This window comes from Eptatretus burgeri, chromosome 9 (genome assembly GCF_056783735.1).
Source record: "Eptatretus burgeri isolate ZD-2024b chromosome 9, Ebu_testis_v1, whole genome shotgun sequence".
NCBI classification, from domain to species: Eukaryota; Metazoa; Chordata; class Myxini; order Myxiniformes; family Myxinidae; genus Eptatretus; species Eptatretus burgeri.
Window position 1 is genome coordinate 14,245,622 of NC_140969.1, and position 12,225 is coordinate 14,257,846.

The 12,225-nt window shown below is 43.8% G+C and overlaps 1 protein-coding gene across 2 annotated transcripts in view; it reads left to right on the plus strand.

The window, feature by feature from the left end:
- LOC147019568 (cytoplasmic dynein 1 heavy chain 1-like) overlaps positions 1-12,225 on the plus strand; it is a 328,064-nt gene that overhangs the window by 192,354 nt on the left and 123,485 nt on the right. For both annotated transcript variants that reach the window (XM_085894142.1, XM_085894141.1), the window contains exons 56-57: positions 3,593-3,788; positions 5,607-5,724. In XM_085894142.1, the coding sequence (XP_085750268.1) occupies positions 3,593-3,788; positions 5,607-5,724 (314 nt within the window). The remainder of the gene's footprint in view (positions 1-3,592; positions 3,789-5,606; positions 5,725-12,225) is intronic.

A 12,225-nucleotide genomic window follows, 5' to 3' on the forward strand; every position in this document is an offset into this window, starting at 1 on the left:
ATGATATAGGTGGTTTCGTTACAACATCATAATTGCATATGTTGAATGCTTTATCTGATCAGTATGAAATCTTTTGAGGATCATCTAGGGTTAAATTGTCTGGGGGAAAATAATTGATGATATCAGTCATGTGGTTCGGCAACCATATTTTTTGTAACACAAAATTCTCCAAAACAGCTGAACAGATCGAGGCGATGTTTTACAGGTATGTTCAATGATCTGTGAGGACCAAAAACTTCACCTATGACGTCAGAGGTCACATGGTTTGGCAGCTATGATTTTTGAAGACTAAATCTTTAAAAAAAACCCTCTTCTCCAGAACGGCTTGACAGATCAAGGGGAAACTTCACCCACACGTTCCCCAAACCTTGGGGATACCAGGATGTTCACGAACAATTAATAGGTCGCATGATCTGGCAGCAATATTGGATTGATCTGGCAGCAAAAAAATCTTTAAAAATTACTTGTCTTGAACCGCTTGATTCTTTCAATGTTTCTCTTGAAACATCACAATTTCAATCTGATCGGACGCATGGTCTGGCAGCCAGAATGATTTAATGTTTGGAATCTGGGTTCACGGATTTACATCAAACTTGGTACAAGTACGTACAATGATGTAATAATGTGGGCGGAGGCATATCTGTCAACGTCGCGACATCGAAAAGTGTCGTTCTAGTTCCTATACATAATCAAGGATCATGGAAGAGTAAGTGCAGAATGAAAAGGGAATAAAATGGAAAGGGGGAAACACCAACAACAGAGTAGAAGTGAGATTAAGGAGAACACAATGAAACAGAGGAAGAGAAAACTTCAGACTGTCAACTCTATTATTGCAGGATCAACAACTCTTTAAAACACTACTGTACAAAATATCAACCACCTGTTCAGCTTTTTTGTGGAGAGGTCTGGAGTTGTCTGAGGCAGATATCAGAGTTGCATGGTCATATGTTGCAACTCGGCACAAGAATGTGTCTTTATCTGAGTTGATTAAAGAACTTCTACATCTGAAGATTATACATCTTTCTATTACTAAAAGGAGAATCATCCGTCCATGTTTCTGTGTGGCTGTAACACTTTATTCTAAAGGGTTCCTGCTGTATGCCTGGTGTTGGCTTAATGGTTGGGGTGGTGGGCTTGGGATCCTAGTAATCCTGATTTCAAATCCCACTCAGCTATTGAAGTAATACCAGGTTGGGTTCACTCTGCCTGTCATCTTTCTGAGGTCGAAAAAATGAGTGCCAGCTTGCTGGTATCCTGTGTTGGAGTGGTGACCTGTCCAGCATTGTGTCCAATATCCAAGGAGACTGCTTAGGCAGCACCAACGCTCTGCACAGAGGATGGTCCCGCTGGATGGATGGATCTGGATCTGGATCTTCAACAAAATTGAATCTATTCTTCCTCGTCACATACCCAACATGTATGCATGAATTAATCATAAACTACTGATACATCTCATCTCTCCCTCCTCCCCTCATTATTTTTAGTTTGTTACAAATCAAGATGCTCAGGAGGCTTACAGACACAAGCTGATCTTCGAAGGGCTCGTGGAGGGCTGTGCTTGCTTGCAACTGCTGTGGGCTTCTCAATAACTCGTGCAGGGGGTCGGGAATGAGTTGATACATTGATGGGTGAAAGGCTTTCATGAGGAAACACCTCGGGTTCAAACGCAGATGGTGTTAATACAGGAGTGGGTGACAAAGGCACTTGAGCCGGTTCAATGTTTGACTCCCCATGACGTAACCTGGCAGTCAACATGTTTACGCATGCATCTACCATCACACAACTTCACAAGAAACATCATTTCACCAATATTATCGATAAGGATGCCAGATTACCACTTGGTTCCACATCCGGAGTTCAACACGTTTATGGGATCATTGATCTGGAAGTTGCGGTGTACAGACGTTTGGTCGTGACTACCTTTCTGTTGATGCTTGTTATTCTCAACCTGGACCGACCGTATGTCTGGGTGCACTGATGATAACCGTGTTGTTTATTCATGACCCATCAGAAGCTTGGCAGGTCAGCGACCGGTGGTTTGATGTGATCTGGTCGGTAGTTGAGCAACACATGAGCTCGACGAGATTGACTGGAGCCTTCCTTGACGTGGCTTAGACCATTCTTGATGATATGAACAGCACGTTCGGCTTGGCCATTACTGGCAGGTTTGTAGGGGGCAGATATGTAGTGATTAATGCCATTCAATTTTTAAAAGTTCTGAAACTCTGAACTCGTAAATGACCATCCATTGTCTGATAAATGGAGTTTGGATTACCATGTTGTGCCAAAATGGTACGTAAAGCTTCAATTGTTACAGCAGAGGATGAGGATGGTGTCATGAGAGCTTCAATCCATTTGGAGTGGGCATCAACTACAATATGGAAAAGCTTCCCTTGAAATGGACCAGCATGGCCGACGTGGAGTCTGGACTATGGTTTTGATGGCCATGACCACATGGCCAATGGAGACTGGCGGTGTCTTTGCATGGGCTTGACAAGTGTAACAATGGACTCAATGTCACTGTCCAAATCAGGCCACCAAACATGGGCTCGGGCAATAGCCTTCACGGTGACTATGCCTGGATGAGCATTGGTGGAGTTCACTAATAATTTTCCCGTGGAGTTTAGGCGGAAATATCACTCTGCTACCCCAAAGCAGGCAGTCTGCTTCAATAGAAAGCCTATCCTTCCGGATGAGGTACGGTTTCGCCTCTTCTGGTTGTGATGCCCCATTACCTGACATAACACAGCATTTAATTTGTGACAAATCTGGATTGCTATTGGTAGCACAAGCAATCTGCTTCGCGGTTACGGGCGCCTCATCATGAATGACGTTAGCCATGAGAGTAATGATATCGCCAGATTGTGGAGGTTCTGGGGTGGTTATGGGAAGCGGAAAGCTACTGAATGGGTTAGCACAGTACATTTCCTTACACGAGCGATAAACCAATGAAAAGTCATAACCGGTAAGGGTCAATGCCCAACGTTGTACATGACCTGATTATGTGGGCAGAATGGTTCTGGTTTCTCCCAGGAGACCGAACAAAGGGTTTGTGATCAGTCTCGATGGTAATATGTCTTCCAAACATATATTAATGCATCTTTAACCATGCCCCGGTGCACCCATGTACGCATGCATTATCACAAACTACTGATACATCTCAGATTCGGATCCAGATCTGATACTTTTTTGTGATTCTTCACCATTGAGAGATTGGGCTAAATCGATATATACCACGATATCTCAAAAAGTTGTGGACTGATTTGGATGAAACTTGGTGGACATATTGGGTGTGTGGCAAGGACGAATTGATTCGATTTTGGTAAAGATCTGAATCTGGATACGATAATTATTTATTTTTTAAAGTGATTCTTCACTATTGGGCCAAAAAAACAGAATAGGGCCAAAAACGATATACAGCACAATATGTAAAAAAATTATTGGGCCCGATATGTTCTCGTGGATTCGGCATTGCGTGGCAGAGGTATGCACTCTTACTAGTGCCCTTCTAGTTTTAGTCAAATGATACTTAAATGTATAGAAACATTAATTCACTTGTGGAAATTCTTATTTCTCTTTCCGAATTGTCTAGCCGTGAAGTCCATAAAGAAGCAGCACCTGGTGGAGGTTCGCTCCATGGCCAATCCCCCAGCAGCCGTCAAAATGGCTCTGGAGTCAATTTGTCTCCTACTTGGTGAGAACACTACAGATTGGAAGCAAATCCGCACAGTTATCATCCGAGACAACTTCATCCCAACCATCATCAACTTCTCTGCTGATGAAATCAGGTAAGATGTACTCAAAGTACAACTTTCCACCTATTTCTCCCGGTGGCATTAAAAATACCTTCTGATTGTGAATATTATCACATTCACAAAATGCTCATCCATAATCTTGTGCGAGATCAAGGGTTTGATTGTATAAGAGGTGTTGAAAGAGTTGAACAAATTATTTACTCACAATCTTTCAAGACATTCCAGGGTTTGTTTTTAAATATATGAATGTTTTTATTCAAATACATGCCTTGTTTTGCTTCTCATAGAACCTTTTTAACACCTCGTATATTGTCGGGGATAAAGACTAAAACTGTGAAATGGCATGACCATAACTGTCCCCATAATTGGTTTGAAAATTATCCTCGTTCTTCATGAATCAAAATGTTCTCAAGGTTGTCCATTGGCCTAGAATTGCCTTTTCGCTTTTTCTGTAATTTCAGCACTTCTCATTATTAAAGACTGCGGCTGTGTGGAATCTGTTTATGGACTTTGAGGCAAATCCGGGGGTTTTTTGTGCTATACATTTCAGCAGTCCTTCACATTTTACAGTGAAGATCGGTGGCTGAGTTCCGAAAAGGCTAGGCAGTTATGTGATGTGCAATTGCAATGTATTTTGTATGTGAAGCACAAGGAAATGCTATTACAGTGAGTAGTGTATTCTGTGCTTATCAAAGCTTAGTGATGTTCATGATGCTTCACTGTATACAGAATATTGTGGTTGCCTGCAGACTGTATTTTAATGTTTTTATTCATTTTTACAGGCTCTAAGGCTTGTGGAATAGCTGTGACACAAATCATGCACACATGCACACATGAGACAACACCAGACTTGACTTTCGCACAAAGACAGCAGCTGAGATTGGGGGAAGTGAGGTCACTCCCCATAGCACTCTGGGTACTTGCGACGTCATCTTCATGACATCGCTTTTCTCTCCTTACTCACTGGGGCAATCAAGGATGAATTTCCTCTTCTCAATGGATGCCAAACTATGCCAACCTCCCCCCCCCCACCAATGCTCTATCTTTTAAATGCTGAGCTTCAAGCAAGGGAAGCAGCATGTACCATATTTTGAGTCTTTGGTATGACTCAACTAGCATTTAAACTACTGCTCACCTCCCAGCCTCAAATCCCAGCCTCAGAGCAGATGCTCTAACCATTATGCCACCGAGTCTGTTCTATTCAAAGTTGTAATGCTGCAGGGTTTGTAGCATATGCAAATATTTAGCATACTTGAATTTATGCTCCATCTGAAAAGCAGTGGGGGGGAGGGGGGGGAGTGGGTGACAAAAAGTAACCGTTCTTGCCCCCTCGGGCCCAAAATGTCAAATCCCCAAAAATGCATTTACAGGCACATTTTAAAAAAAATCTTTCATTTAACTTTGCATATGCAATTGACATTGGGGAATGCATGTTATTTGTAAAAAAAAAAAAAAATTGGATTTAACTCCTGGTTCATGCTCCAGGGAGTGGGGACCTGGGGTTACAGGAGTCAAAATGTAATTTTTTTTACTGAAAAATTGGATATTGGGTCATCATTCCTGGTGGAAGGTTTTGCCATATTTATACTTTGATTCCAGTGGGAAGCGTGTGGATTTGCGATATCCCACCATGGACTTTGCTCCAGTTTTGAATTGCCGACAGGTGACTGTATGTTGAGCACAGTGAGGCACGTTTAAAAACTAAAAGATACAAATAGAAGCTGATGACATATGACTGGCTTATATTGTCCGAATGCAAAAGCTAATGTTTTATCCTCTGGATCATATTGCAGTTCATTTCCCCATATGTTAAGTCCTAGTCTTGGCTGATTGTATAAATGTCTCTTTCAGTGACTCGATTCGTGAGAAGATGAAGAAGAGCTATCTCTCAAACCCAAACTACAATTATGAGGGTGTTAACCGTGCCTCACTTGCTTGTGGCCCCATGGTGAAATGGGCAACAGCACAGGTACAGAGAGATCAAACAGTCTCCCTCCAGACCTTTATGACACCTAAACATTGCACCTGTTAATTGTTTTTACAAGTAGAAAGTACAGGAGATGTAAAGGACAATTCTAAAGCCCATGGTTAAGGAAAATGACATTTGAAACATTAAGAATGATCTGTAAACAAGGGAGGGGAATGCATGTCAACCACAATGGGTGGACTGGCATCACATGTACAGTGGATCAGACCAAGTGAAGCAGACAGATTAATCCTGAATCTGAAAGTCATCATTGAGCGAAGCTGGGTTTTTACTGACAATCCAACAGTGATGTGGCATTTTTCTTTAAAAAAAAACAACTGGGCTTTCCATTTCCTGAAGCATATGATCCAAATCCCTAATAATACTGTCTTCAGCTAGATTTGAATCCATAATCTATGGAATACGAGTCATGTTCTCACCAATGGGCTGCCATTGTTATTGCAACAAATAATTATTAACCCATAATAACAGTTGTGTACAGTAAGTATATCATCATTATGAAATTATACTCGTGGGGTAGAATGTGGATCATTGTTTCTGAGCTGTTTTGTCCGAGGATTTCATTATACGTAACTTTCGAAATGATGTATGAATGCTAAATGAGGTGTTTTGTGCATGCACTGTGTGTGTGTGTGTGTTCACACTGATTCGGTTATACTCGCCAGGCATTTTTAACCTGCCGTTACGAGCACAAAATCTATAATCGAAATCGTCTTTCAAACACAATTTTCAGCATTTAGACGAAAGGGAAAGGGTGGCTATTTCAGAATGTTTTTTTATAACCTCCGCCATCGAAGATGGATGGAGGTTACTGTTTTCACCCATCTGTTTGTTTGTTTGTTTGTGAACAGTATTACGGAAAAACTCCTGGACGGATTTCGACGAAACTTGGTGGTGGGGGGGATTAGGTCTGGTCCAAGGATCATGCCATTAGATTTTGGACTTGGTCTAAAGTTCAATATGGCCTCTATGGTGGCCATTTAGAAAAAATATTTGAATTTTTGTTTTTGCATTTCCACATGTTTTAAGTGATTTCCAACCAAAAAAAAAAAAACAATTTGTGAGAAAAAAAAAACCAGAAAATTTTGCAACCTTTTTTGAAAAAAAATTTCGATTTTATTTGAAAAATATTTGAATTTTTTTTTTTTGCATTTCTACATGTTTTAAGTGATTTCCAACCCCCCCAAAAAAATTTTTAGAGAAAAAAACAACAAATTTTGCACCTTTTTTTTTTCAAAAAAAAATTCGATTTTATTTTTTGGCCATTTCTACATGCGCGTCGATCTAGTTTAGTTTATTCAATCGTGATTCAGTGGAGTCTGATCCGTTTTGACCTACAATGAATAGGATATCAGGTTCACTTAAGTGACCCAGCAGTATTGGCAGCGGAGGTTTTGCACTCTACCGAGTGCTTCCCCTCTAGTTTTTGTTTGTTTTTGTATACCTTATCGAGGCTCGTGTAAGAGCTAACAGACAACGCACAGCAAGGGGGGCATGAGACAAAAGGGGTGGGAGTGGGAAGGACAAAATAGTGGGGAACAGAGGCATTAGGAGATCTATGGAAGGGAGAGGGATGGGGTGCGGAACATGGGGAATGCAAGCTGAACATCCAAGATGTTCCAACAGCTTTGAAGGAGGTGGGCTTGGGTGGATTATCGGGGGTAGAAAAGATCAAGGATTTGGATTGGGGATGATAAGAGGTGGTGGTGAATGTTATGACTCTCCACCCAGCCGAGTAAGATGACAGAGTCAGATGAGGATCCTCGAATTACACGTTTTATTTCCGAAGACCACACGCATGCAGAATGTGACTCAACGACCCTTCAGTCAGGCGCCTCCGAATCACATTGAGATTATGCTTCAAAACCATTATATATATATATATATATATATATATATATATATATATATATATATATATATATATATATATATATATATATATATATATATATATATAATCACACAAAAGCAGAACTGGGTGTGGACTAAAAGTGTGTGCTAAGGGATAAAGAAATAAAGAAATAAATGTGGCAATGGGCTTCTTCCCCCCCCCACCCCTCCCTAGGGGCCCTAGGGGAAGTTGAATCGGTCAATTCTCAGATATGCAACCCAACAGTTTATCTTGCTAGCTAACGACTTTCCAAGCCTCCTACACTGGCACATGTTGATAGCAAAGCAGTTTATCTTGCAAACTAACGACTTTCCAAGCCTCCTACACTGGAGGTGAAGGCCCGCTGGGCCGGGTACTTTGAGCGGTTGTACCAGGCTGATCCCCCAGCTGTCGAGTTGGACGTCAAGGGTGTTACAATCCCTGTTGCTGACCCTCGAATCAACTGTGGTCCACCTTCGCTTGTGGAAACACGGGCTGCGGTGAACCAGTTGAAACGGGGCAAAGCTCCAGGGATCTGTGGCATCCATGCTGAACTTCTCAAGGCTGGTGGAAATGCTGCACTCATGTCGTTGCATGCAGTTTTGTGCTCTGCCTGGAACACAGGCATCATCCCAACTGATTGGAAGAGGGGCCTTGTTGTTCCTCTCTGGAAAGGGAAGGGTGATCGCCAAGACTGCAACAACTACCGAGGGGTGACGCTGCTCTCAGTGTCGGGCAAGGTCTTTGCTCGGATAATTCTTGATAGGGTTCGCCACCATCTGCTTGAGCACCAGCGTCCAGAGCAGTCAGGCTTTACACCAAAGAGGTCAACGATTGACCGTATCCTTGCTCTTCGTGTCCTCACCGAACGCAGATGAGAGTTTCGGCAGGGGCTGCTTGCAGCCTATGTTGATCTCTGTAAAGCGTTCGATTCAGTGAATCGGGATGTCCTCTGGAGGATTCTTGGTCTTCGTGGGGTGCCACCAAAACTGATCGATCTGATGTCTGAACTCTACTCTGGTACTGAGAGTGCTGTGAAGTGTGGTGGTACCATCTCTGACTTATTTCCAGTTGTTACTGGAGTTCATCAGGGGTGTGTACTGGCCCCCACACTTTTCAGCACTTTTATGGACTGGATTTTAGGGAGGATGTTGGAGAGATCAAGCTGCGGTGCATCGTTTGGGAATGTCAAGATCTCGGACCTTGATTTTGCAGATGATGCAGTCATCTTTGCGGAGACTTTAGATATCCTTTTGGGGGCCCTCGAGGTGCTGAATGAGGAGTTGGAGCCGCTGGGATTACGGGTTTCTTGGGTCAAAACTAAGATCCAGGCTTTCGGTGACATCTTGGATGCTGCTGTCTTGTCTGTGTCTGTTTGTGGTGAGGATGTTGAGGTTGTGGAGAGATTCACTTACCTTGGCAGTGATATTCATGTCTCTGCTGGTTGTGAGTCAGAGGTCAATAGACGTCTGGGTCGGGCCTGGGGAGTCAGGATTCACTGGATCATGGGGTGTGGCGCTGCCGGTACCTGTGCGGGAGGACGAAAGTCCGAGTCTTCAGGTCCTTGGTACTTCCAGTCTTGCTATATGGATGCGAGACTTGGACTCTGACAAAGGATCTGAGACGGAGACTTAATTCCTTTGGTACCAGGTCTCTTCGGAGAATCCTTGGCTATCGCTGGTCGGATTTTGTGTCCAACGAGCGGTTGCTGAGAGAGACTCGGATGAGATTTGTTACCTGCATAGTCCGTGAGCGTCAGTTGCGGCTGTATGAACATGTGGCTCGTTTTCCTGACGCTGATCCTGCTCACCAGATTCTCTCAGTGAGGTAGTCTTATGTGTGGAGGAGGCCAGTGGGCCGACCACGTGCCTCGTGGTTGCAGCAGGTTGACCATCAAGTAGATCGTGATGGGCCTGGCATCTGCCAGGGGGATGGCCAGACGGAGGCCCCTGGAGTACCGGCGGAAAGTGGACGCAGCGACGCGCTGTTCTGGCACATGCTCCCATACCTGACCCTGACCTACACTGGCACATGCTGATAGCAAAGACGAAACTCTAGTGATGACTAAGAATAGGAATGTGTGGGCAGCATACACTGAAGGAACAGTTCCCTCCAAGGACGTGCAGCTGCAGAACAGAAAACAGGAAGAGTGCCAGAGAAATAGTTAGGGCAACATGGAACATTTAAAGCAACATTTTAAAGCAAGGTTTGAATCCTGACAGCTGATTAATACACAACTATTGACTATTGATTAAATATTCAACTATGGCTCAAATATGACCACCAAGCATATCATCATTCATAACAGTCCCTCCTTGGTCATATTTGACCATACCCAGCCATACCTGATACTCACCAACCGAGTGGACCCCTATTTGGTTCCTGTCGCAGCTACCCCTTGGCCCACGCGCCTGCCAAACGGGATTTGTGAATGCCGTGGATAGCCATCAACATTCTGCAAATGAGAAGTCCGCAACTGCCGGTGGTTCAGGTTCGCTTCTGTTACCTTTTGTCTTTCCCCTTTTGTCCTGCCTACTGCCACATGTCTTCCGTTATGCTGTAGTATACAAATTCTATGCTAAGTCCACACTATATTAACATGCAATAATATTTTATATAAGCATCTACCATAATACTATCGTTTAGACAATTGTACATAAACAAGTTGCAAAAGTAGCACTCAAGGCACGGGTGTAAGCTTGTCCAGCGCAGGAGTCACATCTTACACTAGAAGGCAAAACAACACGCACTCTCTCCTGGGTTAGTTATCTGTTTTAACAAAGAGGAATGGTTGTCGACCTTGGCTGAGGTCCACGTGTATGACGTTTAACTGGGGTTCCCCCTGAAGGCCCTGGTCATCCCCCTCCCCATTACTGGCCGAGTTGTCCTTAACAGAGAGTTCGCTGTTAATTATTATAATGGCCTGGGTGAGGGGTGACGCTGCGCAGCATTTCTTGAGACAAATGGTTAGAAGAAGTTTAATTAGAAACACTCCAAAAATTACCACTACGATGATTAGCAGTGCTGACCCTATGAGGCACAACAACCAACCTCCCCAGCCCTGGAAGATCGATTGCCACCAAGCATAACCTTCCTCACGTTCCACTCGATTACTAGTGAGAACTTCTACCACCTTTTTAATTGGGCCACCGCACGATTAGTTATGTCCTTGGGGTCCGGAATCCAGACGCAACATTCTCCTTCAATCATCCCGCATACCCCTCCTTGTTCCGCCAGAAGCATGTCTAAAGCTACTCTATTCTGCATTACCAGAGCGCGCATTGATACTAACATACATATCTGTTAATTCCGTCTAGTAAGCCATGGTTACATTACCTAAATATTCCAAAACTTGCGAAAGCTGATCTATCCTAATGCTATTAATTGTAGTACCGGCATGTGGCATGAAAAGGCCAATGGCTTTCTCCCACCAGGTGCCTTTGATAACTCCTAAACGCGTTGATACACCGGCCCATCCCTCTGAATCAATCGTTCCTGATGTGCTGCGTCGGTACCGTGGTTGTGAGGTGGTGTGGTGAAAAGTGGTTTTAATCCTGCTATCCGGAAATACTGAAGCTAAATAACAACTCCCTTCCCACCCTTTTGGTAAGTAGGGGTAAGCTTTGTCCCCGCAGACCAAGTGAATGCCTTTTGGCGGGATCATCCCGTTATTGTGATGTAAGGCTGCTTTTATTGTGAATGTTACTTGCTCCTCTACCTGGGTGTCCAGGTTAACAGCGATGACTTCCTGGTCAGCCGATTTCGGGAGGGGAAGTTGAATCTCGCACTCTGACTTCCCCACGCTGTTTGCTCCCTGTCCTGTAAAACAGACCGCTCCACTGGTGTTTTCCACCAATCGGGGAGATGGCACCACCATTACATTGGCACTCGGATTTTTCTCTGCATAGACCCGTTGTGTGTAACCATGAGTTGCGGTCTTAGCTTCGAGTCCTTCCACTGGTCTGGTTATATGATTGAAGAAGGTTAATGGTAGCACGAAAAGAGGAAGTCTGGTCACGAGGCCAGATGGGGGTTTAAGGCGCACACCCAGCACTCATTTCGGTTCTCAATGTTTGCTATCTCTGTGGTTAGGGCTACAAAGGTATTTGGGGGTCTTGTTGGCGGCCCCTTTCTGCATACGCTGAAGTACATCCTATCCCTCCACTCTGTGTGGTTACTCCAAAGAATGAGGCAAGCGTATTTCACTGAGGTGTCGTCCGGTACTTCCGGTATTCTAGTTATCAGACTCGCGTACTGGCCCCATTCGTATCCTCGTTTTGTGCTGAATCCCTTTTCCCTGGGATCCTGCTTCTTTACTTGCCAAGCCACCTCGATTTCTTCCTGTGCCCCTATCAGGCAGTACCATATGATGCACTTGAGGCCCTTGTGTCGTTCTACTAATTCACTATACCCATTCGCCAGGATGCATGCTACTTCTATGAGTTGTTGAGTTTGGATCAGTACCTTCTTTTTGTCTGTCAGGCGTGGAATCATTGACGAAAAAGGTTTTGTGCGGTTAATTGAAAAGACTTTTATCGTATCTAATTCCTTGTTATGGGTTGTCCCAAAATTTGCATATTTACTTGCTGTCACCTTTTCTCTAGGTACTT